This window comes from Kwoniella dejecticola, chromosome 8 (assembly GCF_000512565.2).
Source record: "Kwoniella dejecticola CBS 10117 chromosome 8, complete sequence".
NCBI lineage: Eukaryota > Fungi > Basidiomycota > Tremellomycetes > Tremellales > Cryptococcaceae > Kwoniella > Kwoniella dejecticola.
In genome coordinates, this window is record NC_089308.1 from 715,892 (window position 1) to 739,439 (window position 23,548).

The 23,548-nt window shown below is 48.2% G+C and overlaps 6 protein-coding genes across 6 annotated transcripts; 4 read left to right on the forward strand and 2 right to left on the reverse strand.

The window, feature by feature from the left end:
• Nucleotides 1–225: 225 nt before the first annotated feature.
• Nucleotides 226–5,965, forward strand: I303_106586 (protein CFT1; the record flags this gene model as incomplete). The annotated part of the gene is made up of 18 exons (XM_065969403.1): nt 226–576; nt 697–849; nt 940–1,163; nt 1,259–1,998; nt 2,095–2,258; nt 2,315–2,383; nt 2,450–2,611; nt 2,676–2,811; nt 2,885–3,057; nt 3,116–3,937; nt 4,000–4,192; nt 4,292–4,518; nt 4,613–4,768; nt 4,869–5,015; nt 5,114–5,261; nt 5,319–5,456; nt 5,586–5,715; nt 5,791–5,965. 18 exons carry the CDS (start codon nt 226–228, stop codon nt 5,963–5,965), a joined length of 4,308 nt encoding a protein of 1,435 aa, XP_065825475.1.
• A 789-nt stretch (nt 5,966–6,754) lies between these two features.
• On the forward strand, nt 6,755–7,449 carry I303_106587 (uncharacterized protein; the record flags this gene model as incomplete). Its single annotated transcript, XM_018411416.2, has 5 exons — nt 6,755–6,782; nt 6,839–6,902; nt 6,961–6,976; nt 7,031–7,129; nt 7,195–7,449. The coding sequence occupies 5 exons, from the start codon at nt 6,755–6,757 to the stop codon at nt 7,447–7,449; spliced, it is 462 nt and encodes a 153-aa protein (XP_018259228.2).
• A 954-nt stretch (nt 7,450–8,403) lies between these two features.
• I303_106588 (uncharacterized protein) lies at nt 8,404–11,995 on the forward strand (the record flags this gene model as incomplete). Its single annotated transcript, XM_018411415.1, has 2 exons — nt 8,404–11,916; nt 11,981–11,995. The coding sequence occupies 2 exons, from the start codon at nt 8,404–8,406 to the stop codon at nt 11,993–11,995; spliced, it is 3,528 nt and encodes a 1,175-aa protein (XP_018259227.1).
• Nucleotides 11,996–14,768: 2,773 nt separating this feature from the next.
• On the forward strand, nt 14,769–17,523 carry I303_106589 (uncharacterized protein; the record flags this gene model as incomplete). The annotated part of the gene is made up of 6 exons (XM_018411414.1): nt 14,769–14,972; nt 15,028–15,149; nt 15,203–15,908; nt 15,965–17,093; nt 17,189–17,305; nt 17,381–17,523. 6 exons carry the CDS (start codon nt 14,769–14,771, stop codon nt 17,521–17,523), a joined length of 2,421 nt encoding a protein of 806 aa, XP_018259226.1.
• Nucleotides 17,524–18,046: 523 nt separating this feature from the next.
• I303_106590 (uncharacterized protein) lies at nt 18,047–21,650 on the reverse strand (the record flags this gene model as incomplete). The annotated part of the gene is made up of 10 exons (XM_018411413.1): nt 18,047–18,564; nt 18,682–19,113; nt 19,193–19,308; nt 19,372–19,474; nt 19,539–19,685; nt 19,756–20,077; nt 20,129–20,265; nt 20,339–20,560; nt 20,633–21,441; nt 21,541–21,650. 10 exons carry the CDS (start codon nt 21,648–21,650, stop codon nt 18,047–18,049), a joined length of 2,916 nt encoding a protein of 971 aa, XP_018259225.1.
• A 251-nt stretch (nt 21,651–21,901) lies between these two features.
• On the reverse strand, nt 21,902–23,283 carry I303_106591 (uncharacterized protein; the record flags this gene model as incomplete). The annotated part of the gene is made up of 4 exons (XM_065969404.1): nt 21,902–22,711; nt 22,791–22,939; nt 23,003–23,128; nt 23,214–23,283. 4 exons carry the CDS (start codon nt 23,281–23,283, stop codon nt 21,902–21,904), a joined length of 1,155 nt encoding a protein of 384 aa, XP_065825476.1.
• Nucleotides 23,284–23,548: the final 265 nt, after the last annotated feature.

Below are 23,548 nucleotides of genomic sequence, written 5' to 3' on the forward strand. Positions count from 1 at the left end.
AACAGGAACAAACGTTAACGAGCGAATGATTTCGACTTGGCTAACTAACTACAACTACAACTGGCTGACTTGCAGCTAGGGGAGCTCGACAAATATATCAACCCAGTCCATCGTCCGGAAGCTACCAAGTAACACTTGTGCACAGTGGATCCTAGCTAGAGCTAGCACGGGACACGGGACACGGTCAACAGACTTCCACGCCTGGCCGGCGAAAGCGAAAGCGAAATGCACGCATTCCACCAGACACTCCTCCCTTCCTCTGCGATCCACCATTCACTGTACCTGCCCAATTTCACACCTTCGACCATCTACCCTTTGCCGAAACCTATCTCAAGCATCGATGTCGGCAATGCGGTAGCGTCAGCGTCAGATATCAAGGTCGTCGGGAATTTGATCGTAGCTGGAGGAGAGAATTTACGGGTTTTTGAAATTCGCGAATCTGTCGAAGTGAATAATGCGGATGTATCGATCAATGGGATCAATGGGATCGAGCAAGATGGGAAGGAGGAGGACGAAGATATGGAAGAGGGTGAAGAGAGGCTAGGAGATGGGTTCTTTGAGGATGGTCATTCCAAAGTAAGTAGGCTCTCCTCGCATTCCCATTACCATCCCGCAGGAATTTCGAGGTCAGACTGACCTGGTTTTGGTATTGGTATTGGTATTGACATTGATATGGTATTTCCATCGTCATCGTAGAGAGATCCGATCAAATTCGAGACACGGCGTAAATTGCATTTGGTAGCCAATCACGAGTTGAATGGGACTATAATGGGCCTTTCGGGGTTGCGGACTATAGAAAGTAGTGTGGATGGATTGGATAGGTTATTGGTTTCTTTCGAACATGCTAAGGTCCGTCCGATACTCTCGAATTAGGTCATCTTGCCATCAAGCGGAGGAGTACTCAAGCTAACAGATCTTGCTCCATGTTCTCATGTCCAGATGGCATTGCTAGAATGGTCGAGAGGCTCAATATCGACAGTCTCCCTGCACACCTACGAGAGATGCTCGCAAATGACCTCGGGCGACTTGCAGACTTACGTGCCCATGCTCCGAACGGATCCCTTGTCCAGATTAGCGGTCCTCAGTCTGCCTGAGGATAGCTTGGCAGTTCTGCCTGTGTTGCAGGAGCAGTCAGAGCTCGACCTGATAGAAGGCTATGCTCGGTGAGTCCTCACTCACACCACTGTAAACCTTAGCTCTGCCGCATGACCTCAAACTCTGATCATCAAAGCTCACACATCTGATGTATGACATCCAGAGACGTCCCTTACTCCCCTTCATTCGTCTTATCCCTTTCAGACGTCTCGCCCAACCTGAAGAATCTCCAAGACCTCCTTTTCCTCTCGGGATTTCACTCGCCCACGATCGCTTTACTCTACTCGCCGCTACATACCTATTCAGGCCGATATCAATCTACCAAAGACAACTATTGTCTAGAAATCCGGACTATAGACTTGTCTTCCGGTGGCGCATACCCGCTTCTCACATCAGTCACTGGCCTACCATCGGACAGTCTTTACTTGGTACCTTGCCCCTCGGAACTGGGTGGTGTCGTTCTAGTCACATCTACGGGAGTCGTCCATATAGATCAATCGGGTAGAGTGGTCGGCACAAGTGTGAATGCCTGGTGGAGCTATGCGACTAATCTGAAGAGCGACCATCAGTCGGAAGGCAATAAGATCAATTTGGAAGGATCGAGATGTCTTTTCGTCAATCCAAGGGATATGTTATTGGTGCTTCAGAATGGTGATGTGCATCAAGTTAGATTCGAGATGGACGGTAGAAATGTTGGACAAATCAAGATTGATCAGTCGTCTTCTTCGGTACCTCCCCCTTCAAGTGTGGTCATTGCAGGAGACAAGGCGCTGTTTGTAGGTAGCGCAGAAGGAGACTCGCTTCTCGGTAGAATAAATGAAGTGAGGGAGTTATTGGTGAATGGGGACGGGGATGAAGTGAAGGAGGAGAAAAAGGATGAAATGGATGTCGATTGGGACGAAGGTATGTCAAAGGCATTTACATGCCGAACCCATGGTCTGCAGCACGCTGTTGTTGGATCGCACCGCAAGCTAATGAGACTTGTCGACGCTGTCCCAGATTTGTATGGAGTTATGAATGACTCGACCAATGATGGGCTGATGAACGGACATGCGAAAGAGTACACTGGGCCCGTCAAAATATCGGTGTCGCCATATGATGTGCTGGAAGGCACAGGCAAGATAATGGATATAGAGTTTGGTATAGCAGCTACGGATCAAGGGGTAAGCTAACCCTCTAGGCAAAAAGTAACCGTAGCTTATATGTGTCATCATACCAGACGAGAACTTACCCACAGCTTGTAGCTCTAAGTGGAGGAAGTAGGAATTCGACATTGAATGTGTTCAGAGTGAGTCGACTATCCTGAAGAGAAAGACGATTGGCCGGGTTACTGATCTAGTGGGTGAATGCTTAGCGCGGGATACCGATTACGAAACGACGTCGGTTCAATGAATTATCTTCTGCAGAAGCGGTCTGGTTCCTCCCCATAGATCGACCATCCGGCCAGAAGTTCAAAGATATACCTGAAACCGAACGCACGACTATTCTGTTTAGTACGGAAAGGAATGCTACCAGAGTAAGCTGCACTCTATAGAGGTTGCAACTTGTACACAAGCTGACTTGGCTTCGTCCCATTATAGGTATTTGCATTGACCAACAAGGCAACACCAGAACAAATTGGGCGTATAGACGGCAAGACCATCAGTGCGGCACCTTTCTTCCAGCGTAGCTGCGTCATGCATGTCACGCCTAATGAAGTGTCTCTGCTGGACAATAGTGAGTTGAGCTAATTAATGTTAGCATTTACTTGCTGTGCCTCTTCGTTCGACGTAGCTGACCTACGTGAAAGACGGGAAGCTTTTACAGTCGGTGTCACCCAAGTCGGATCTACCACCAATATCCAGCGCTAGTATATCCGACCCGTATGTCGCCATACGGAGGATGGACGGCAGTGTTTCCTTCTTTGTTGGTGATACTGTCGCTCGGACAGTATCGGAAGTGTCCCTAGGTGCAGACTCATCTGTAAGTCCCCATCTCTTCATATAGTATTGCGGTCCTGTGACTCATGGACGCGATGCAGAAGGCGCCGCTCTGTCAGTCAATCGAGGTCTTCGCAGATGTCACAGGTATCTATCGAACCTTCGAGCCGTCTCGTCCAGTCGATTCGATCCAGGTGAACGGACAGTCTTCAACCAACCGATCAGATGCTATCAAACAAGGTCAACAATCAAAAATGCAATTGACCCAACAGCAAATTAAGCGACTGCAAGAACAAGAACCTGCCATCTCAGTTGAAGAGCCAAGTAGGGAGAATGCCATGAACGCTTCTAAGGGAACTCAATGGCTATCACTACTCACCAACAGAGGGGAATTGCAAATACGCTCATTACCCGATCTCAAGCTCGTCCTTCAGACTGATGGACTCGGCTCCTCTGCCCATACATTCACGGACGATCTGGTCGACGGATTACTAGACACCGACGAAAACGAGGTGGAAGATCCGGTCAAGCAAATGGTATTCTGTCCTATTGGCAAGTCCACTGTCAGACCCCATCTACTGGCCTTACATGAATCAGGTAGATTGAACGCGTATGAAGCGCAACCACGATTCACGGTGGATTCCTCGACTCAGACTAGACGATCTTTGGCCGTCAGGTTCAAGAAAGTGCATACCCAGCTATTACCGATATCGGGGGGATCAACCAAATTGCCTTACACCATCATACCGTTCGCTCAGATCGAGGGAATAACGGGAGCGTTCATCACTGGGGAGAAACCGCATTGGATAATAGGCAGCGAAGCTCATCCTCTCAGGACGTACGCTCTGAAGCAAGCTGCTATGGCTTTCGGTAAGACCACGCATCTAGGTGGAAAAGGAGAATATTTCATCAGGATCGAGGACGTAAGTTCGCTCGCCCCCCTGGCTTTGCGATTCATACACTGATGAGACGACGCTCGTTATAGGGATCCTTCATATGTTATCTCCCGCCAACGCTGAATACGGACTTTGCGATACCGTGTGATCGGTACGATATGGATCGGGTGTATACTTCGATAGCGTTCGATCCTACGTCTGCGCATTACGTAGGATCAGCAAGTATCGAAGTACCTTTCCAAGCGTATGATGAAGAAGGTGAAATCCAAATCGGTCCGGAAGGTATGTTCGCGGTGGTCCAACACGCATGCGCTGCTGTGCCTCATCATGGTCCACGATCGAGTTATGAATTCGGCTAACACAACGTGATGTACATTGCAGGTGAAAACTTGATTCCGCCTACGAACCAACGATCGACCCTTGAGCTTTTCTCACAAGGTGCAGATCCCTGGCGAGTGATTGATGGGTACGACTTCGACCAGAATGAGGAAGTCCTTTGTTTGGAGAGTGTCACGCTTGAGTCTCAAGGGACCGAAGGTGGTTTTAGGGATTTCATAGCTGTTGGAACGGGTTTCAATTTTGGTGAAGATAGAGCTACAAGAGGCAATGTGGGTCTACTAAATCTTCTCGATCTGACTTTGCTTTCTCTCTTAATTGCTGTATTAGAAGCGTCTCAACGCTGATGTCTGAAATTTGGCCTAGACGTACATCTTCGAGATTGTCCAAACTGTCGGCACGGGCGGTAAAGCCCCTATACCGGGCTGGAAATTGCAATTGCGTGCGAAAGATCCAGCTAGAAATCCTGTTTCGGCTATCAGCCATATCAATGGGTATCTCCTGAATTCGAATGGGCCAAAAGTGAGTCCTGCGTCCCATGGCACTCGTCACGATTCTGTCAGACTCCATACCGATAGAAGAGCCAGGTGTTGCTGAATTGCTGACACCGTCTCTACTGTAGCTCTATGTGAAGGGCTTTGACGATGATCAACAGCTCATGGGTCTCGCATTCCTCGATGTACAAATTTATGTGACGAGTATCAAGGTATTCAAGAATCTGATTCTGATCAGTGATATCAACAAGAGTTTCTGGTTTGTGTCTTTACAAGTGAGTCTGACCATCCTTCCTTCCCATAACCCGCTCGTTCCGCTTCGCTGGACTTTGGGACAAGGCTGATGGCGTATATGTGGATTGGTGGATTGCAGGAGGATCCGTATAAACTCACCACGATCAGCAAAGATCTGCAACCCGTTTCTCCCCTTGTTACCGATTTCTTGGTCCATGAAGGTCAGATGACATTCATCTCGAATGATAGGGAAGGGAATATGCGAATGCTGGATTTCGATCCTACAGGCGAGTACCGCTACGATCGATCGAAGCTTTGTGTGCTAATCCCAATGCAAATGCTAGATCCCGATTCACTGAACGGAGAAAGAGTATTGCTCAGAACGGAATATCATACTGGAGCACCAGTGACTTCGTCAAAGGTAATTGCTAGGAGAAAGACAGCCGAGGAAGAATGGGCACCTCAGACACAGATCATATATGGTATGTCTAACTTCCCTTCCTCTGCCACCGGAAGCTCGTAGTCATCGTCCAACCGATTCCTCAACAGAGAAATGCGAAGTACGCGATCCGGTGAGCTGATGATGTGAATTGTAAATTGCGGTGTCGTAGCTACTGCAGATGGAGCTTTGACTTCGCTCGTATCTGTCAAACCAGCCCGTTTCAAGCGATTACAGTTAGTCTCCGACCAACTAGTGAGGAATGCTCAGCATGTTGCAGGTTTGAACCCAAAGGCATTCAGGTGAGCTGGAGGAACACCATCGCCCTTCGGTGTGGGCAATGATCAGCTGACTTGATTGATTGAATGGTATCCTAGAACGGTCCAGAACGATCTTTTACCTAAGCCCCTGTCGAAAGGTATACTGGATGGAACGCTACTTGCTCATTTTGCTGTACAGCCCGTGGACAGGCAGAAGGAGATGATGAGGCAGATTGGGACGGACGCAGTCACGGTCGCTAGTGATTTAGCTGCTTTGGGAGGGTTCTGGTGATGTAAGGACGATGGTAATGTGTTGTAACGACCAAAAAGACGTGATGCAGTGCCTGTCGTCTGGGCCAGACTTCATTTCCTTTAGTGCCGCGAGCACAGCGACTTCAGCCGACAGGTTCGATAGATAGAATGCTTCATCACCCTTCAATTGGCCACATGATGACTGGAGCAATGCATAGCATTCCTCACCCGGCCTTCTAGCGATTGTCAGCCTTCTCAGGGACTTGCTCAGACCGCCGGCTCGCCGTGGGTCAGTGCTAATCTCGTATAGCTGCTACAGGTCCATCGGATCTTATCTGGTAGTGCTATTGATTGGGGTTCTTTGATTGCAGAGATATTGGGGATCGGCGAAGTAAAGGTGATGAGCATCGGGATTTCGCGCTAGATCGTCTTGCAGAACGATATGATGACTCGCAGACCAGGCAGAGCGCATGTCCATAGCTTGTTTCAGGAGCTCGAGCAATCCTTGACAGATTATGGTACGTGAATCATCTCGTAGAAGACCAGCACTTCGTACCCGGCTACAAAGAGAAGCGATTCATGCAATCAAGAGCCACACCATTGCGGACTGCACTTCCAGCGTGGTCAGAATGCATTTGACAGCTTTTTACTGGTTCAAGATAGGTAAGATAGGACCGCCACGTCCAGTCAAGTGACGTCACACACGCCGAATATTTGATAGTATCTTCTCCGATCAACCCAAACCCATCACGGACACGGTTTAGAATTTATCTATTATAGTCCGCTCATCGTGACATAACTGTACTACTAAAGTTGAACCATAGCCATCATGTCTCTATCAGGTTCCACAGCTGAAGGTGAGCATCGCTGCGCATCCTATTGAAGCCGAGAGCTGATCATCGACAATCATTAGATAACGCCAAAACCAATGATGCCGGTTTGATGCACAATGACATTCAAGGTCCAGAGCCTACCAGGTCAGTACTCTTCCATCGCTACCTGCACGCGACCATCCGCTTATTCATGCAACAACAGAGAGAATCCAGCCGGAGTGAGTGTCGACAAAGTCAGCTAGCAATCGAGCGTCATTTGACGCGTTTTATAGGTATTCCCTCAAGTCGGAACTCAGCCTGCTCAACCCGGATCCATGCCTGGGTCGGGTGCACCAGACCACGGGGGTGATGTAAGGGGTGTATTTGGCAATGTAAGCGATCTCTTTCATGCTTGATAAGCCTGTGTTGCTTACTGGTTTTGCGTTCTCGGTTATAGCCCCAGATGTTTAGCGACACCTTCGGACACCTCTCATCGGCTTTTACAGATGCGATAAATAAGATCAAGGATGAGTCTGGGTCTGGAATAGGCTCGGTCGGAAAGACCCTGATCCACAAGCTGGAGACTATGAGGGGCGAGGTCGATGGCTGGAGGCAGGGCAAGGGGTTAGAAGAGGTGGAACAAGCTGGAGGAGAGAGGAACGAGAGTGTAGAGCGAGCAAAGGGCGATGGAGGTGGACTTTACGCTGATTAGACAGATGCAGAAAGGCGAGATGGAGGATATGGTGAGCTTTTACCCTTGTTGGCTGGTCCTTCGTGCGAATCAAGTCATTAGAGGGGTGTTGACCTTCTGCTGCATGATAGTCCGTTGTATTGAAAGCTTAAGCAGAAACACATATGAGAAGAGTCATGCACCCTGTACCAAGCGGTCGTTCCTTATAGTGTCGGGATCTTATGTTACAGATGATTACATAGCATGGAGTTCTCTGGTACCGAGGGCTTGCATTGACTTGAATGTGAAGAGGACATCAGCTAATTCCGGCCGTTATCGACTCAAGCTGATCTGCCGATCGCGGTGAGTATATATGCTTAACCGTTAGTTCCCTGTCCATCCTTCGCAAATTAGCTAATGAACAATGCGAAGGGGCTCAAACAGCAGGACCGGACAAAATTCCAATTCACCATGCAATAATCCCCATTCATTCGAGATTCCGATTGTTTACTTTACTAGCCCAAATTGCAATCCCGCCCATTCAGCTTTCCAGCTTTTTTTTTGACTGGCCGCACGATCATCATCGTGCTATTCATCTCCAGTGCAATCCATGATGCAACGAGCTCACAGGATTAGGCATTACCCTACTGCTCTCCGATGTTGCTTCCATCGCCTCTCCTTCGCTTCTTTCCTTACGCTTGAGCATCGTGTACTGGCTGGATTCATCCTTTTCGATGTTCCAACGACCACACCTGATCCTCGTCAATCACGTTCATTTCATCATTACTAACATCCTTCGCTGGTCGACTAGCGATCCAATCGAAATCTGCAGCTTGGACCACAAATTTGAAATTATTCACCTGAAGTCTTCGACGTTGGCCCGCCAACGGTGATTAAAAGGGCGACCGGAGGGTGATTCGTCCTCCGCCTTCCTGAACACTGCTCGCACACTGACTTATCGAGCACACAGCCCATCCAATAAGGTCCTTCCTTACAATGATCTTCTCAACCATATTAGCTTTTCTCTGTCTGCTACCAGCGCTTATTTTAGCCTCCTCCATCGGATCTCTGACCATTTTGCATTCCCTAAATCAACAGCATCCTCCGGTCGGAAGAGTGGATCAACCATTCCAATGGAGTTTTTCAGAAAACACATTTTCGCCCGCTTCCTCATTGTCATACACAGCCTTCAACTTACCGCCGTGGCTTTCATTTGTGGGGACAACCAGAACATTCAGCGGTAATCCCACGTCAGACGATATCGGGACCAGACTAGTCCAAATCACAGCTACGACCACCGATGGTCAATCAAGCATCTCAGATCATGTAGCTTTCGTCGTTTCCGAGCTGGGCGGGAATATAACTCTAGGCCACTCAATAGCCGACCAGCTAAATCTACCAAATTCAGCGTCAATCACCTCCGCTTACCCGTTCAAATCCTCTTCGTCTCCGAATTATCCAGGCGTAAGGGTCCCGCCAAATTGGTCTTTCTCCCTTGGATTTACGCCGTCTACCTTCAAAGCTCCAACAAAGGTGTTTTACTCCGCTTCTCTGAAAGACGGCTCGCCACTTCCGGCGTGGCTGGCGTTCAATAATCAGACGGTCACTTTCGACGGTGTGACTCCGGCAGATTCGGACGATCAGACGTTCGAGATCCTCTTATCAGGATCAGATATGTTCGGGTATTCAGATATCCAACAGAGTTTCACTATCGTAGTGTCAGCACATAGTTTGCAATTGACGAAGCCTTTGGTGGTGAATATGACACTGGGCTACTCGGGCGAGATAGGACTGAAGAGCTTGCTCAGGAATAGTATTGGCGTCGACGACAAAGCGGCAGACATCAGCGATTTGAGCAGCGTCAATATCGACACGAGCTCTCTTAGTTGGCTGGAATATGACTCCATGAATATGAGCATCATAGGTTCGGCGCCGCCGAGTCAGCAACCTACTGACCTTCCTGTATGTGTGACCGACAACAACGGCGACACTCTCAACACCACTCTGAAGGTCGTCTTCTACCCTTCACTCTTCAAAACCGATAAGGTCGATCCTATCATCCTTGAATCAAACAAACCCGCAACAATATCGCTTGGGCAATACCTAAGCAATTCGACTGATAGACAGTCCAACTTGACAGCTTCTTTTGATCCTAAAGAAGCTGGCAATTGGCTCTCGCTTTCGAACGATCAAAAGAGTCTCTCAGGAACTCCACCGAGCGATGCGGCGTACGATTCCATTGCAGTCACCTTGCGTGCGCAGGATTTAACGACGAATGCTTTCTCCAAATCGATGATGACCTTGTCCTTATTCTCAAACACCACTGCGGCAGTCACCCATCATCCCCATGCGCACTCTAGCGGGCTATCAAAAGGTACCACTGCTGCCATTGCGGTAGTCTGCTCTTTGGTCGGCATCCTCCTGGTCATCTTCCTGTTGATGCAATGGAGACGGCGAACAGCTTCCAATGGTGCATCTAGGGGTATGAATGGGTATGGCACGAAATCGCCTACCATGGAGGAAGAGGGGAAATGGTCATACGAAGCTGCTGAAACACCTGCGTTGGAATATGTGGAGAAGATGGGTGGTGATCCAGCTACGACACACATGTTGGTACTGGGCAGGATTGACGGTGGCTCTTCGGGGACAGTCGTCGGAAGCAATGGGCAAACAACGGTATTACCGCATCTCAGAATGGGCAGTGGCGCAGGAGTAGGTGGCGGGACTTCGACAATCAACACTAATGGTAGCCGACTGAAGAGGTCTTTCTTGTCAAACCCATTCAGCAAAACCAACAAGAGAGTTATACCTAAGATATCGAATCCGATCATCATGCCTTCGCTCGGCAACGCGGCCTTCCAAGCCCAGTTGGCAGCTGCAGTGGACAAAGCCGGAATAGTTAAGCGAGATACAGTTTACACCACGGGAGACGATCAATCGGAATCTGGAAGATCAGCTGGAGAATTCATAGCTACGCCGTCATACGTCACAGGAAGTCAGATAGATAGATCTCAGAGTTCCTCAAAATTGTCGCAGAGATCGGATATGACCGGTAATTCCTCGAGCTACTTGGACCGAGCTACCATCGTGACGGACGACTCCAAATTCGCGAAGACCTCGATAGGCGGTCAGTCTTCGAGGGCAAGTTGGGAATCGGAACCTCCTTTCGTGTGGACTACAGGAGATACACCTGCACCAGGCGAAACAAGCTTCCGATCTTCCGCCAGAAGCTCCTCTTCCGGTATTACCACCACCAACGAATCACATATCCTCAACGCTGTTGATCCGAATGCTCCGACCCAAAGAGCAGATTTCAAGGTTACGAATATCCCCATCCACCCTTCCTCTTCGTCATCGTCCTCTGCTCGCAGGGGCGGGAAGGGAATTAGACCTAGAGCTGGATCGCCTGGCGGCTCGATGAATTCCGAGGACGAAGAAATCAGTATTGACAATATCCATTTCCCGACTGACTCCGATTTGGCACACACAGAGACCTCTTCCTTGTCGGGTGATGACCCGAACAATGGAGTAATTATACAGACCGCATCAAGGATAGATGCTAGACGGACTCTGGATTCTCCGGCAACAGCGAGTCTGGCAAGTAGTCATACGGAAAGAGCCCCTTCTGCGGCGGGATCAGTGAACAGTCAACATACAGGAGCAGTCCCGAGTCCAGTGATGACCACGCATTCGCGTTTGGTCAGCTTCGGGAAACAGAAGAAAGTCGAGGTGGAACATCCCAATCCGAATAAGAGGGGCAGTATAAGTCATTCAGCGGTGGTTGAAGCTGGAAGTATAGGATTAGGTATCGGAATGGGAACACCTAAGTTTACACCTGCGATGACGATAGATCGTGAGAGAGTATACACGCCTAGTCCACCCCCTGAAAGTCCTTTGCCTTTACCACCTACAAAAGCGGTGACTCGCCCGAAAGTAGCAGGGGGCGTCACGGGTACGGTAAAGGGAACCAGATCACCCAGTCCACCAAGTAGTCTACCCTCTTTGCCTGCCTTACCAACTAGCTCTTCGATAGCGTCGAAATCGTCAGTGGGGAGTAAGAAAAGCAATGCCAGTGCTAGTTCCAGTAAATTGAGATCAACTTCGGTGTCCAACTCAGCGAATTCGTTGAATACGAAGACCGCCAAGGGTCGTTCGCCATTATCGAGTCCGCAAAGAATCTTGTTAGGCGTATCGGAGCCATTCCACTTTTATCCACCACTGTCGATCACGCCCTCGAATTCGAACGCGTCCTCAAATGCCTCGTCTGGAGTAAGTTCTAGAGGGAGAGATGAAGAGGCGGAATACTTGGCTTTCGTGGAGAAGCGGTTGACGAGCACGAAGAAGAATGGGAGTATAATTATCAAGTTGACTGAGTTACCGGATTGGCTCCACTTTGAAGATGGCGAATTGTGGGGTGTACCCCGCCAGCAAGATCGGGGGGAAGTGGATATTCGGATTGTAGAGAGACGAGCGGATGACGAGAGGGTAGTAGGGCGTTTCTCGTTAGAGGTGAGCACGGTCAAAGGTTCAGCTGAGTCAGGGCTATGTGCTGATGCTTTCAATGCTCAATTAGGTGGTCGGCCGTTAAGCTGTGAAGTACGAGGTTGATTATTTCGTTGACTTGTCGGTCTGTCCATCGAAATATCATCTCCCTCTTTCTGTGTGTCTTTCCGTTTCACCTTGTTTTGTTCCCTTCCCTGTGTCCCGTGTGAGGAGTTTCCCATGATAGACTTTAGATGTGTTCTTTCTTGCGATTACCTTTGGTGATTTTGTACGATGTACTGTAAATATCCTTTCCTGCCTGATGATGTCGAGCAATTCATATGCATACCATGACGCTGTTGATGTTGACATGTCCGTCTTTTACCGTGATACAATCCGATCTATACTTGATAGAGTCCACTGCAAGGGAGAAAGGAAGAAAAGGTGAAGGTAAAAAAACGAAATCGTATCGCTCGAGGTTGCCCTCGAACAGACGATATGGGTGCTATTTTGGGCCTTTTAGTTGACGCGTATCCCGTGAAATGGAGGATATGGTCTTGAGAAAGGCCAGACGCTGACATGGCATCGTCCCATGTCGGCGTTGATCCTGTGGATTTTGTTGGCGCCAGTCCAGGGGCACATGTATCGATCAGTATGAAGCTGGACTGGGGTCAGTAGGCTTGAAAACTTGACTTTGGGAAATAGGAATTCGAGAAACCGTTGTCAGTCAAGGGAATTTTGGTGATCATTGGCTGACTGCTGAATGAGTGTCCGGATTTGAAATGAGAAAAGTTTGATAGCATGGCACGAAGACAATGAGAATGTAGAGAGAATATGGAACTAGGTTGATTGTAATCTAGCTTTTCCCCACCCCCTTTTTCGATATTGGGAATCGATAGCAAGAGAGATAACAAGGAGGAAAAGAAAGATAGGTAGGTTTGTTATTGGCCCATTCAGGAATCGTGATTTGCGGTGGTGAAGCAAATACGAGCAGATGGAGCCGTAGTGTGTGTGGGGGAAAGAAATTACGCTTATGTTTAGGGTAAGGATCGATACAGATTCATGCTGTCTCGAGCCCTTGGACGGTAGTCAGACGATTGGCAAAGCCGCCGCGGAGAGAAGAACCAAGATGAGGGCCAAGGATCGCATGCCTTAACTTACACAAGGCAAAGAATGGCGAAGGGGGCAAGGAGTCACCGACAATTCGTTGTTGTCGGACAATGACAGCTGAGTCAACATTGAGCAGTGTGCGTTGAACGGGAATCGCAAAAAGACCAGATGCGACCTCGTGTGTACATCAGCCAAGTTTGCAAGTTTAGAGCCAGATCTCCTTTTAGTCGGCGATGAAGCGATGGCGTGCGAAGTGATGAAGATCAATGACGACAATGGTAGATCTATTCGGAATATGGCGGGAAGGAAGCACAATCATGAAGGACATTGAACCGATAGTATCATGTCGAAGAAGGGAGATAAGGATATACTAAGATTGATAGCGAGAAAGCACGATTAATTGTTCGAAGGAAAGAAACGAACGCTGGTAGAAAAGCAGAACGACAATGAGAATTCCGAAATTTTGGTGAAGACGCGAGATTGCGCAAGAGAAAATTTCGATGTCGTGATTATTTATCGGCGTTCGCCATTTACGAGTAACCCATTTGTGCGTCGGTCCTGCAGTGACGAATGCTCCGAGCCCTTTACACACTTGCGCTGAGATTAGGAATTCTGATGCATGCATGCAACAAGAATGACGAGCTCACAGTCAGAGCAGAGAGTGTGCGAGCGCATTCCTCGAGTATCGGTAAGACGGCATTGCGAATGCAGATCAAAAACACGAATCTACCTTGACGAAATCATGCTATACAAACTTTCGGGATGCGATGGTATCATCTTTCGAGCTCGGAACGCCGAGATCATTTGGAATAAATAAACAAACAGGCACATGGTTAAACCCGATGATGCTATCGCGATCACGCCTTGAATAGACGAATAGACCTCTTTTCGGAATCTGCTTGCTACAGCTCGCAGACAGATACCAACGCGGGGCACAGGGGGTGGCGTCGAATTAACATAGATCGTCCATGCGTTTGTTAGCTAACGTCGTACCGTTCTTTTGAGTGTTGACGGGATATGGCGAAATCCGACGGTCCTTTCCTTTTCTTCTGAGTGATAATCAGCCAGCGAAATGACTACATCTGGCGTGCTTTCTGGACCAGGCATGCGTGCAAGAGCCATAAATGACCGCTTGCTTGTTTGCGGCACACACAAACACACGCTTTGCATGATCAGCATGACAGACATGATGCAATGGTCGATCACTCTTGTCAGATCTTCTAGTGTAGCATGTTTAGGAATTGACAGATATCATTTGCAAACGACGACCTCAGTTATCTAGTTATCTGGAATAATCGCAGCTGAAGAGGTCGAGGTTGATAAAGACTCCGAGCGGGTACTCGGCTTGACCCGATCATATACAATTTACGGGATTGATTACGATTATCTGGTCCCTGAAATTAGCATCTTAAGCTAAATGATTAGAAAAGATCCTTGCGTCAATTAGCGTATTCGTAATCAATCGTAATCAGATGATTTTCTAAAGAGGTGTCACGTAGTCAAACGTAAAGATCCTCTATTTTCATCAACTCCTCTTTCTTGCATCTTCTCACCACCACTTACAACTCCACCAGCAAATCTTGCTTCTTGACAACAGTCTCAGCATCACAAACACCTTGTACGACAGAAAAGCCAGCTGATATAACCAAACAAACTTGAACAATAATCGAAAACATACAGAAAACCGTCTTAGTCAGACGACAGCGAAAGGCCTCATTGCCACTCAGCTTCCACATTTTCTCTTACAAACCTGGTCAGAGAACGTCGAGATGGCGACTTCGCCCAACTCTGCGCCGGCCAATATGTCCTCTTTCCCACTCGCCTCTTCGTCTCGCTCGAATGGGCATGCTCATCAATATCCGTATCCTGAACAAGACACAGAATTAGATGTTATTCCCACCAGAGCAGGTCGGAAGCTATGTGTAAGGCATAAGCAGATGGCTAATCAGAATGTCAATGAGAAACTGCAAAGGGTAAGCTGTCTTCGCTATGACGATTGATGGAACCCAAGCTAATGCGGACCAAAAGTCATTGGACAATCTCAGTCAATCGGAACGAGCTGCAATTACCTCTATGTGGTCGACGTTCTCGAATGCACCACATGGGAAAAGAAAACTTATCTTGGAAGGTATTTTGACTATGTGTTGTTTGTGAGTATGGGCTCTCGGTCAATACGCTGTGGGGTGCTGATTGTTTTGTTCAGCTCGCAATTATCGCATCTTTCCGACTCGCTCAACCAAATCATCCGAATAGATCCCTTCTCCCTCTTACCCCGTGAAACATCCCTACGTATTCTTGGATACCTTGATGCCTTTTCTCTTGGACGAGCAGCTCAAGTGAGCAAATCTTGGAAAGCTTTGGCCGACGATGACTTGTTGTGGAGGAGGATGTGCGGTCAACACATCGACAGGAAATGCGAGAAGTGTGGATGGGGTTTACCTCTATTGGAAAGGAAGAGATTGAGGGTCGAACTGAAGGACCGAAGTCCAGCTACTTTGGTAGAACACGATCACAAACACGACGACCATCACGATCATTCGCATAGTCATGCTGGACCCTCAAGAGTAGTAACGAGAAACGAAGTTTTATCAGGAGCCGTATCAGCCACAGCGGACGGTTTCGATGGATTCGGCTTGTCGAGCGAGATAGGTTTGAAATCTTGTGATATGCCTGCGATGTTCAATAACTCGTCAAGTCTCAAACGGAGCGCGCCGTCCACACCTGATTCGCTGCCTGCCAAGAAGTCGAAAGTGAAAGATAGTGATACGGAAGAAGAATTGCTTCAATCGAAAAACGGACATTTGACGAGGGACATCAGGTTGACTAGACCGTGGAAGACTGTATATTGCGAACGTTTGATGGTTGAGAGAAACTGGAGAAAAGGAAGGTTCAACCACAGACTGCTTAGGGTGAGTATTCACACCTGCTGGCTCGGGTCTCCCAGCTGATAAAGATGGATGCTTAGGGCCATACCGACGGTGTCATGTGTCTTCAATATCACACTGCTCTGACCAACCCATCTTATCCTGTCTTAATCACTGGCTCTTACGATCGAACGGTTCGAGTATGGAATCTCGATTCGGGCGAAGAAGTACGAGTTCTCACCGGTCACACTCGAGCTGTTCGAGCGCTTCAATTCGACCAAATGCTGCTCTTCACGGGTGCCATGGATGGAACCGTTAGAATGTGGAATTGGCGAGCTGGAGAATGTCTCCGAGTTATGGATGGTCACACCGACGGAGTCATCTCTCTCAATTACAACGGCTATCTCTTAGCATCAGGATCCGCAGATTCTACCATTCAAGTCTGGAACTTCCGATCTGGGAATAAATTTGTTCTCCGTGGACATGAAGAATGGGTCAACAGCGTGGTCTTGTGGGATGGCAAATCCTCACCATCAGATATCGATCCTACCTTGCCTCCAAGCTTCACTCAAGCAGTCTCTTCGCGATGTTCGAAAGCCAAATCACCAGGGCTCGCCAGCGACTCGGAATCGCGACAGCGAGCTGCTCAACCCGATATTGACGTAGGCGCGATGTTGTTCTCGGCCTCGGACGACGGCACGATCAAGCTCTGGGACTTGACCGATCAGACTTGTATCAGGACCTTTGAAGGCCACAAAGCCCAAGTACAAAGCATGAAAATCCTCATGGTGGACATGTCGGAAGATGAGATCACCCAGCGAGATATCCAACAACAACGAGAAAGAAGACAACTCACGCCTACTGAGAATGGCCAATTCGTTTCCGGCACCCAATACGGATCACCGCCTCACGTCCCCATCGATTTGAATGACGTTGATACGCCTGAAGGCTTTGATCCTGATGAACATCGAGGTCGATCAAGGAATGCAGCTATCAAACCTAGAGTCTACGTCCATTCGCCTAATGGAAATTCTGCGAAGAAGGACCAGCCCGATAGAGATAGGTCGAGAGGTAGAGAGAAGAAAGCTATCCTCGCTACGGGCTCGCTGGATGGGACGGTGAAGATCTGGGATGTGGATTCTGGTAAAGAGCAATCTACGTTATTTGGGCACATCGAAGGTGTTTGGTCGGTCGACATCGACGCACTCAGACTGGCGTCTGCTTCTCATGGTAAGTCTCACGAGCGGTTTCATCATAAGGCGGTCACATCACATTGCTTTTCTTGACTTGTGCTGATTTAATCGGATATCGTGTGCTTTTTGCAGACCGTACGATCAAAGTATGGGACAGAGAATCCGGTCAATGCGTTCAGACATTGGTCGGACACAGGGGTGCAGTCACTTCTCTTCAGTTGAGCGATGATATGATTGTCTCTGGATCAGGTCAGTCCCTCCCTCATACTTCCAGGTTGTCATTCGATAAATTGCCGACTGACCCGACGCTTCCTCCTTCCGCAGATGACGGCGATGTGATGATCTGGAATTTCGCGCCTAATTCCGGCAGTAATAGCAATGCCAACGGTAGCGGAACTCCAAACTTAGGGGGAGATTCGACGCCGCACGTCCCTCAACAAGGGAATATTACACCCATTCAGGAATAAATAACGAACGCAACTTGGCGAGAAAGGCCATGCGAGACTCGAGACTCGTAGCAAAACGAATAACACCGAGACAGAACAAAGCATATTTCTTGAAACCCATTTTGAACTTCTTGAAGCGACAAAAGACCTGTATCATAAATATCACGATCTTTAAGTTCCATGACCGGGCTTGATTGTCCACAGACCTGCATCTTGTATATACCATTATATTCGATACCTTGTATTCATATTCCGTTGTCTATAATACTATATACCTATCGACGAGCAAATAGCTGAATGAGCAAAATTGACTGAGAGGGCGGTATGAGGATGTGAAATAGTGGGTGAGAATGGTGAATGAGGAGAAGCCATGTTTCTAGGAGTAATCATTCATCATTTTCATTCTACGATATGATATGCATTTTGATCATCATGTGCTTGGTCTTATAGTGCACTACAGCTATAATGCATTCCATCCCAGTACGAAAGGGATTTTGAGGAATCGCTTATTGTATTAACCCCTCGTACTCTCGTCATGTAGCGCTTATCTTATCGACTGCTTCTCTTTCTCCCAACTTCCACCACAAAAGCAATTCGTCCTCAAGTTCAACTTCCACTGGTTCCAAGGCGATAAAGATCTCTCGCTTGTGTTCGTGTTGGTCGGATTGACATTTGTACTTGTCAATGCATTCGTATTCGTATTCGTGTTCGTGTTCGTATTGACCAAGTAAGGTAATTCTTCAGTGTATGATTTACATCTTGAACACCTAATCTGGGGCTGCGCATTTCCAGCAGGACTTAGACTTGTATTTAAACTTGCACTTGGACCCAAGGACGCTGGGGCAGGAGTGACTGGGATTGGTAGATAGGTGATAGGGTCGTACCTGAACTTGTGGTGTTTGTTTGATCTAGGCGATAGTTGCGATTGCGTGGTAGATAAGAACAACTCGGATGAATCGGGTAGCGATTCGATGAGCCGTATCAAGTGATCTTGGATGGGTTTGAGAGATAAGTCGAACAAGGTCGAATTCAGGTCATCCTCTGATATTCCCGTTGAAGATACTGAACAAGATTTAATCGATCACAAGTGAGATTGCAGCGTCAGACATTAGCGGAAGTCACGTATTTTATGGCGAAGCTTGAGAACGATCAAGTTAGACAAGAACAAGATCAACTCACCTTGTTCCAGACTTTTACCCCAGTCGGAAATACCTAAGCCCTCTTTATAAGCTATATCCCTGATCTTGTCGCGCGCTACTATCGTAGCCATCGCATCCCGTTTCAGATTCGGATTTGGATTTGTAGGATCATTGATACTTTTACTCCTGTCCCTATTTTCGGGCTGCAAGATCGGTCTATTCAGCCCTTCGATGAAGATTATAAATTGATTCAATTGGGATAAGAGTTTGATGACGATTCGACGAAGGCGAGGATGAACAAGGATGATGGTCGATAGAGGTTGATCGAGGTCGGGTGTTTGCAGAGCAGAATCAGAAGCAGGAGGATCTGATTGCAATTGGAGTTGGGAATCAAGCAGGATCGATTCGCGCATTGCATCAGAGATGAATTCGGTCGACCATTCGAAAACGCCTATAAGAGGCCATATCGAATCTATGGCGTAGGTGAAATGTCAGCTTCATCCCGAATGTCTCGTTCCTCATGCGAAGTCCGCACATGTTGATCAGCTTACCTAGGTCAAAGGTGATTTTCCCATCTTTGAAGATCGCGCACTTGTCGATCAAGTCAGTGGCTTCTTTGAGCTTGAGGATATCACTAGCTAGATCCAGCCGCACATCCTTTGTTGAGCTGTCAAGCAGACGGAGCCATCAGCTGCGTTGATTCACGTCGAATCAGGACAAGGGAGCTGACCTGAGTAAGGCGATTTGCACCTTGAGCAATAAACTCAATTCGTCGACCTCGCTTTCCTCGCTCGCAAACGCGAAGGCGTGCTCGCAGATCTCCTGGATCAAATCTGTAGCCACACAGAACATCAACTCAGCCAATATAAGAGAAACATTATGAGGTCGAGCGCTAACCTCTTCGTTTCGCCACACCAGTCGATCCCATCGCAGCTCTGATAACGTCCGACCAATCGACTCCGTCTTTCTCGGCCAGTATGATGGAAGTAGCTGCATCGATTGCCAAGGAGGGATTGCCAGCTGAAGGTCCAATATTTGATTGACCTACATACATATGAACCGTCTCTAACCAGTTTCAGAAGACGCACAATTCAGAATAGATGCGTTCGCTTACCTTCTATGCGAGGCACAACTACGTATACCGGTGCGCACTCTCTGCCTATGATGGCCGCTAAGCCAAGTTGACCTCGAGCTGCACCTTGACTGAATGTCAGATCGAGATGGATTTCTCCCCTCAACTCGCCAAGCTCTGTGGGATGTCCAACCGTTTCCCATTGATCCGCTACCAATTTGAGGTGAGCGAGGGATAAACCAGCAGGTTGAGAAATGAGCGCTAATGCTGAGTGCCCAGAGGCTATCGAGCTCAGGTGCCGCAGAGATACAATGGAAGTATCGCTTGGAGATTCGAAGTGGCGCAGAACTCCCGGCACAGTCGACTGAACAAGGTGTTATCAGCAAGCACCACGAGAGCAACAAGCCTGGCTCACCCAATCCCAAATGGAAACCGGATCGCCGTTCCCGGAAGCGATCTCGCTAAAGCCTTGAGCAAGCTCGATCCCTCTCCTCTCGAAAGAGAGAACATGGATCCTTGACCGAGTACTGGGCATCGAGGAAAATTGTGACACTACACGTAGGTCCAGTGAGGTCAGCTGACTCAGCACAATGTGGAAGTCAGCTGCGTGATTTGCGCAACCCACATGTGTCGTTATAGATCAGCGCTGCTCCCACTCGTCTCGTAGGCGCTTCCTTCGCCTGTCCATCACCTTCCATTCCGTTATCCCCCTCGTGTTTGATCGCTTCCATCTCTAGAGGGACAAACACGATGCTCTGCAATTGTTCCGCGTAGTCTTCAATGCCGTCCTCCGAGAAGGGTGATTTTGGTATTCTAGGTAGCGTAGGCATCGGAGTCGCTTGTATATCTGCATGAGATGTATCACCTCAGCATTAGAGATCAGAAGGCGTGCAACGAGATGAGTTTGTTCTTCACTTACAATTCCTGCTGAGCTTATCTTGCCCTACCTCGAACCTGGTGACTCCAACTTCATCTTCGTTCTGCCAGCCTAGCCATACACCCTGATCAGACGGGGTACATCCTAGCCATCCTCTCTGTATGTGGAAACTGCTTGACACTAAAGGGTTCGAAGCTCCTTTCACATGATACTTGGTATTGATGGGCGATTTCAAGTATGTCATTTGCCATGAGATAATGTCACCATTCCTCACGGGTGTCGGATAGAAGTACAGCACCGAGGATTCTAACAGAAGTAAGAACGATGGACCGTTACTAGCATCGTAATTGATTGGCGGACTTGGTCCTGTCGGATTTGATTTACCAGACGTCAAGCTGATTTCAGGTGGGTAGAGGTGGAAGATCGAAAGAGGCTGCGAGGGGATAGAGAAAGTAGCTATCGGCAGGGCATTCAGATTTAGGGGTGATAAGAGGTTTTCGGAGGGATAGATGGCTAATGTGCCCCCTTCTGTATCGCTGAGTGAGGCGTTATTGAGGCCTGTACTAGAATCTAGATTGATGCCGGTCCCTGCCCCTGCCCCCATACCATTGCCGTTACCATTGCCAACGCTGTCACTGTTGTTTGATGAGCGACTGGGATGGAAGATGACGGTCCACTGGCCATCATGGGACGTTGATAGTTGTTGAGCAGGTGTGAAGATCGGAGGTGTTCGCAAGGGTTCAGGATGGGATGAAGAGAATATCGAAGAAGTGAGATATCCGTGGATCCGGGACGAAGTCGGGGCGGGGTATACCAATTGAGAGGTCGAGGGGTGCATACAAGCTGAAGAACTGCAGATTCGTCGTGATCAGTGGACATTCAGAGACGCAGCAAATTATTACTGCAAGCATACTCGGGGGAAAGGGAGATTGTCAAGAATCCCAACTTACTCGAAACCGAAGGAAGGTATTTCAGCAGCCAGCTTTCGCATCCTCCTCAGCCCCTCCCTCGACGTCTCAGCAGGGCTCTCTTCCATTGTCGTCTCATGCCCAGTCTCCATCTTTCGGGCGTACAGTCATGGATGCAGCGATAGATGAAATGAGGATATTTTCGACTTGTTTTGGACAATCTCTTTCAGTGCACCTTTCGGTTAACTGGCCGGGCGAGATGACGGGATCAGATTCAGCCGTCATAAGTGTTCATTAAAGTGCTGTGTTCTACATCTACATCTAGGTGATACACAAATATACAATCTTGGGGGTTGTACCAATGACTGGCTGCTCCCGATGCGGTACGATCACATAGTATGACCTACTCTCCGTTCGGGTCCATAGCTTCGGCATCAGGTTCATCCACTATAGCCTCTTCAGGCGGCCGTTCACTGGTCTCGAATCCCAGAACACTTTCTCTGAACTCCTGAGGCGTTTGAGCTGGTCCATCATTCTCTATATGTTCCTCATGTGTCTTCTCCAGCAGGTCAGACTGGCGGTGGTTTAAGTCACGTATCTTATTCGATTCAGCCAATTGATCAGCTTCGAACGCTGCTCCAGCTTCTAATTCCTCAACGGTCAAACTCGACTTCCTCGACCTCTCTCCTGTTCCAGTCGGCGATATCTTCGGTTCGTCCTCCGCTGTTAGCTCATGTTGCGGTAACGGTATTTTAGTATCTTCTGATATATTCAATAATTCCCTTAGAGCCTTATTTTCGTCTTCCAGACGCTGTATTTCCATCTCTCGCTCTAATGCCCAGTCAGATTGACCCTCTGTACCGTTGTATCCACCATTTTCACCCGGTATAAACCCTGGGAAATGGACGGGTTTATTGGGTGCTCGTGGGAAAGACTTCAGATTCGAAATTATTGATTTTGGAGAAGATGAGACCTCGGACCCTTCTTTGCTGTTGATGAGATTCAGTAAGCCTGGTAAAGTCGATAAATCGGCGTCCGAGTCTTCGCCGCCCATAGAGCGTAAAGCCGTCCGCAGCAGTGTTGAGAGTCGGGTGAGTAAGAGGGAAAGAGAGGTAGAGTCGTGGAGCTGAGCAGAAGAGTGCGCGGTTTGAAGAGTCTGTAGAAGAGATGTGTAATATGAATGAAGCGAGAGATCGTGTTGTTGTGAGGAATGCTTTTTGAAGAACCACTGTGATCAGTGTCACATATCTTTTGGTCGTGCGAAGGGATGTTTATAGAGAAGGAACACATACCGCTACTCCTCTAAACTTCCCCATTACTGTCTCCAAAGTCTGCTCGTACTCCTTCAATAACGCATTGAGCTGTTTGTTCTCATGCTGCAGCTGCTGATTCTCCATTACTAGATGCGAAGCAAAAGCTTCTAGCTCAGTCTGAAATTCCTCTGTTTATACACAAGACATAAGCTAAGAGTCTTGCTTTCAGCAGAGAATCACGACCAGCTTACCGTTCGTTATATCCAGGTTGAACCTCCTCAACGGGAAGCCTGCACCCGCATGGACTGCTTGACCTTTGACATTATCTGACCTCGATTTCAACTGAGTGACCAGAGCTCGATTATTCGCCAATTGTTCTGATGTGTCCGTGGGTCCATAGAACGCATTGGCTATCAGCATAATGATGGCGTTCAAGTCAAGTCAGGCGGATAAGTGACGGACCGGATAATTCCCCTACCAAACCCCATAGTCTTGAGAGCTCGTCCTCGATGTCCAACATCGATCGAGCCATCTTGCCATACGTCTGCTTCAGGTTTTGGACTAACTGACTGACTGACTAATATCGCTGTCAGTTATAGCCTTGACGCTGTTTGAGATGACCTTGATGTCATACGTTCACATGTCGCTTTGACCGGTTGACTGGACTATACTGCAATTAAACGGAATCAAATTCCAACACCGGATACAATCAGTCGCCGACAAGTTCATTCGTAATTTCAACATCTTACTTTCATCTTCATACTTCTCTAGATCCAGTATATGTAGTGTATCAGAGG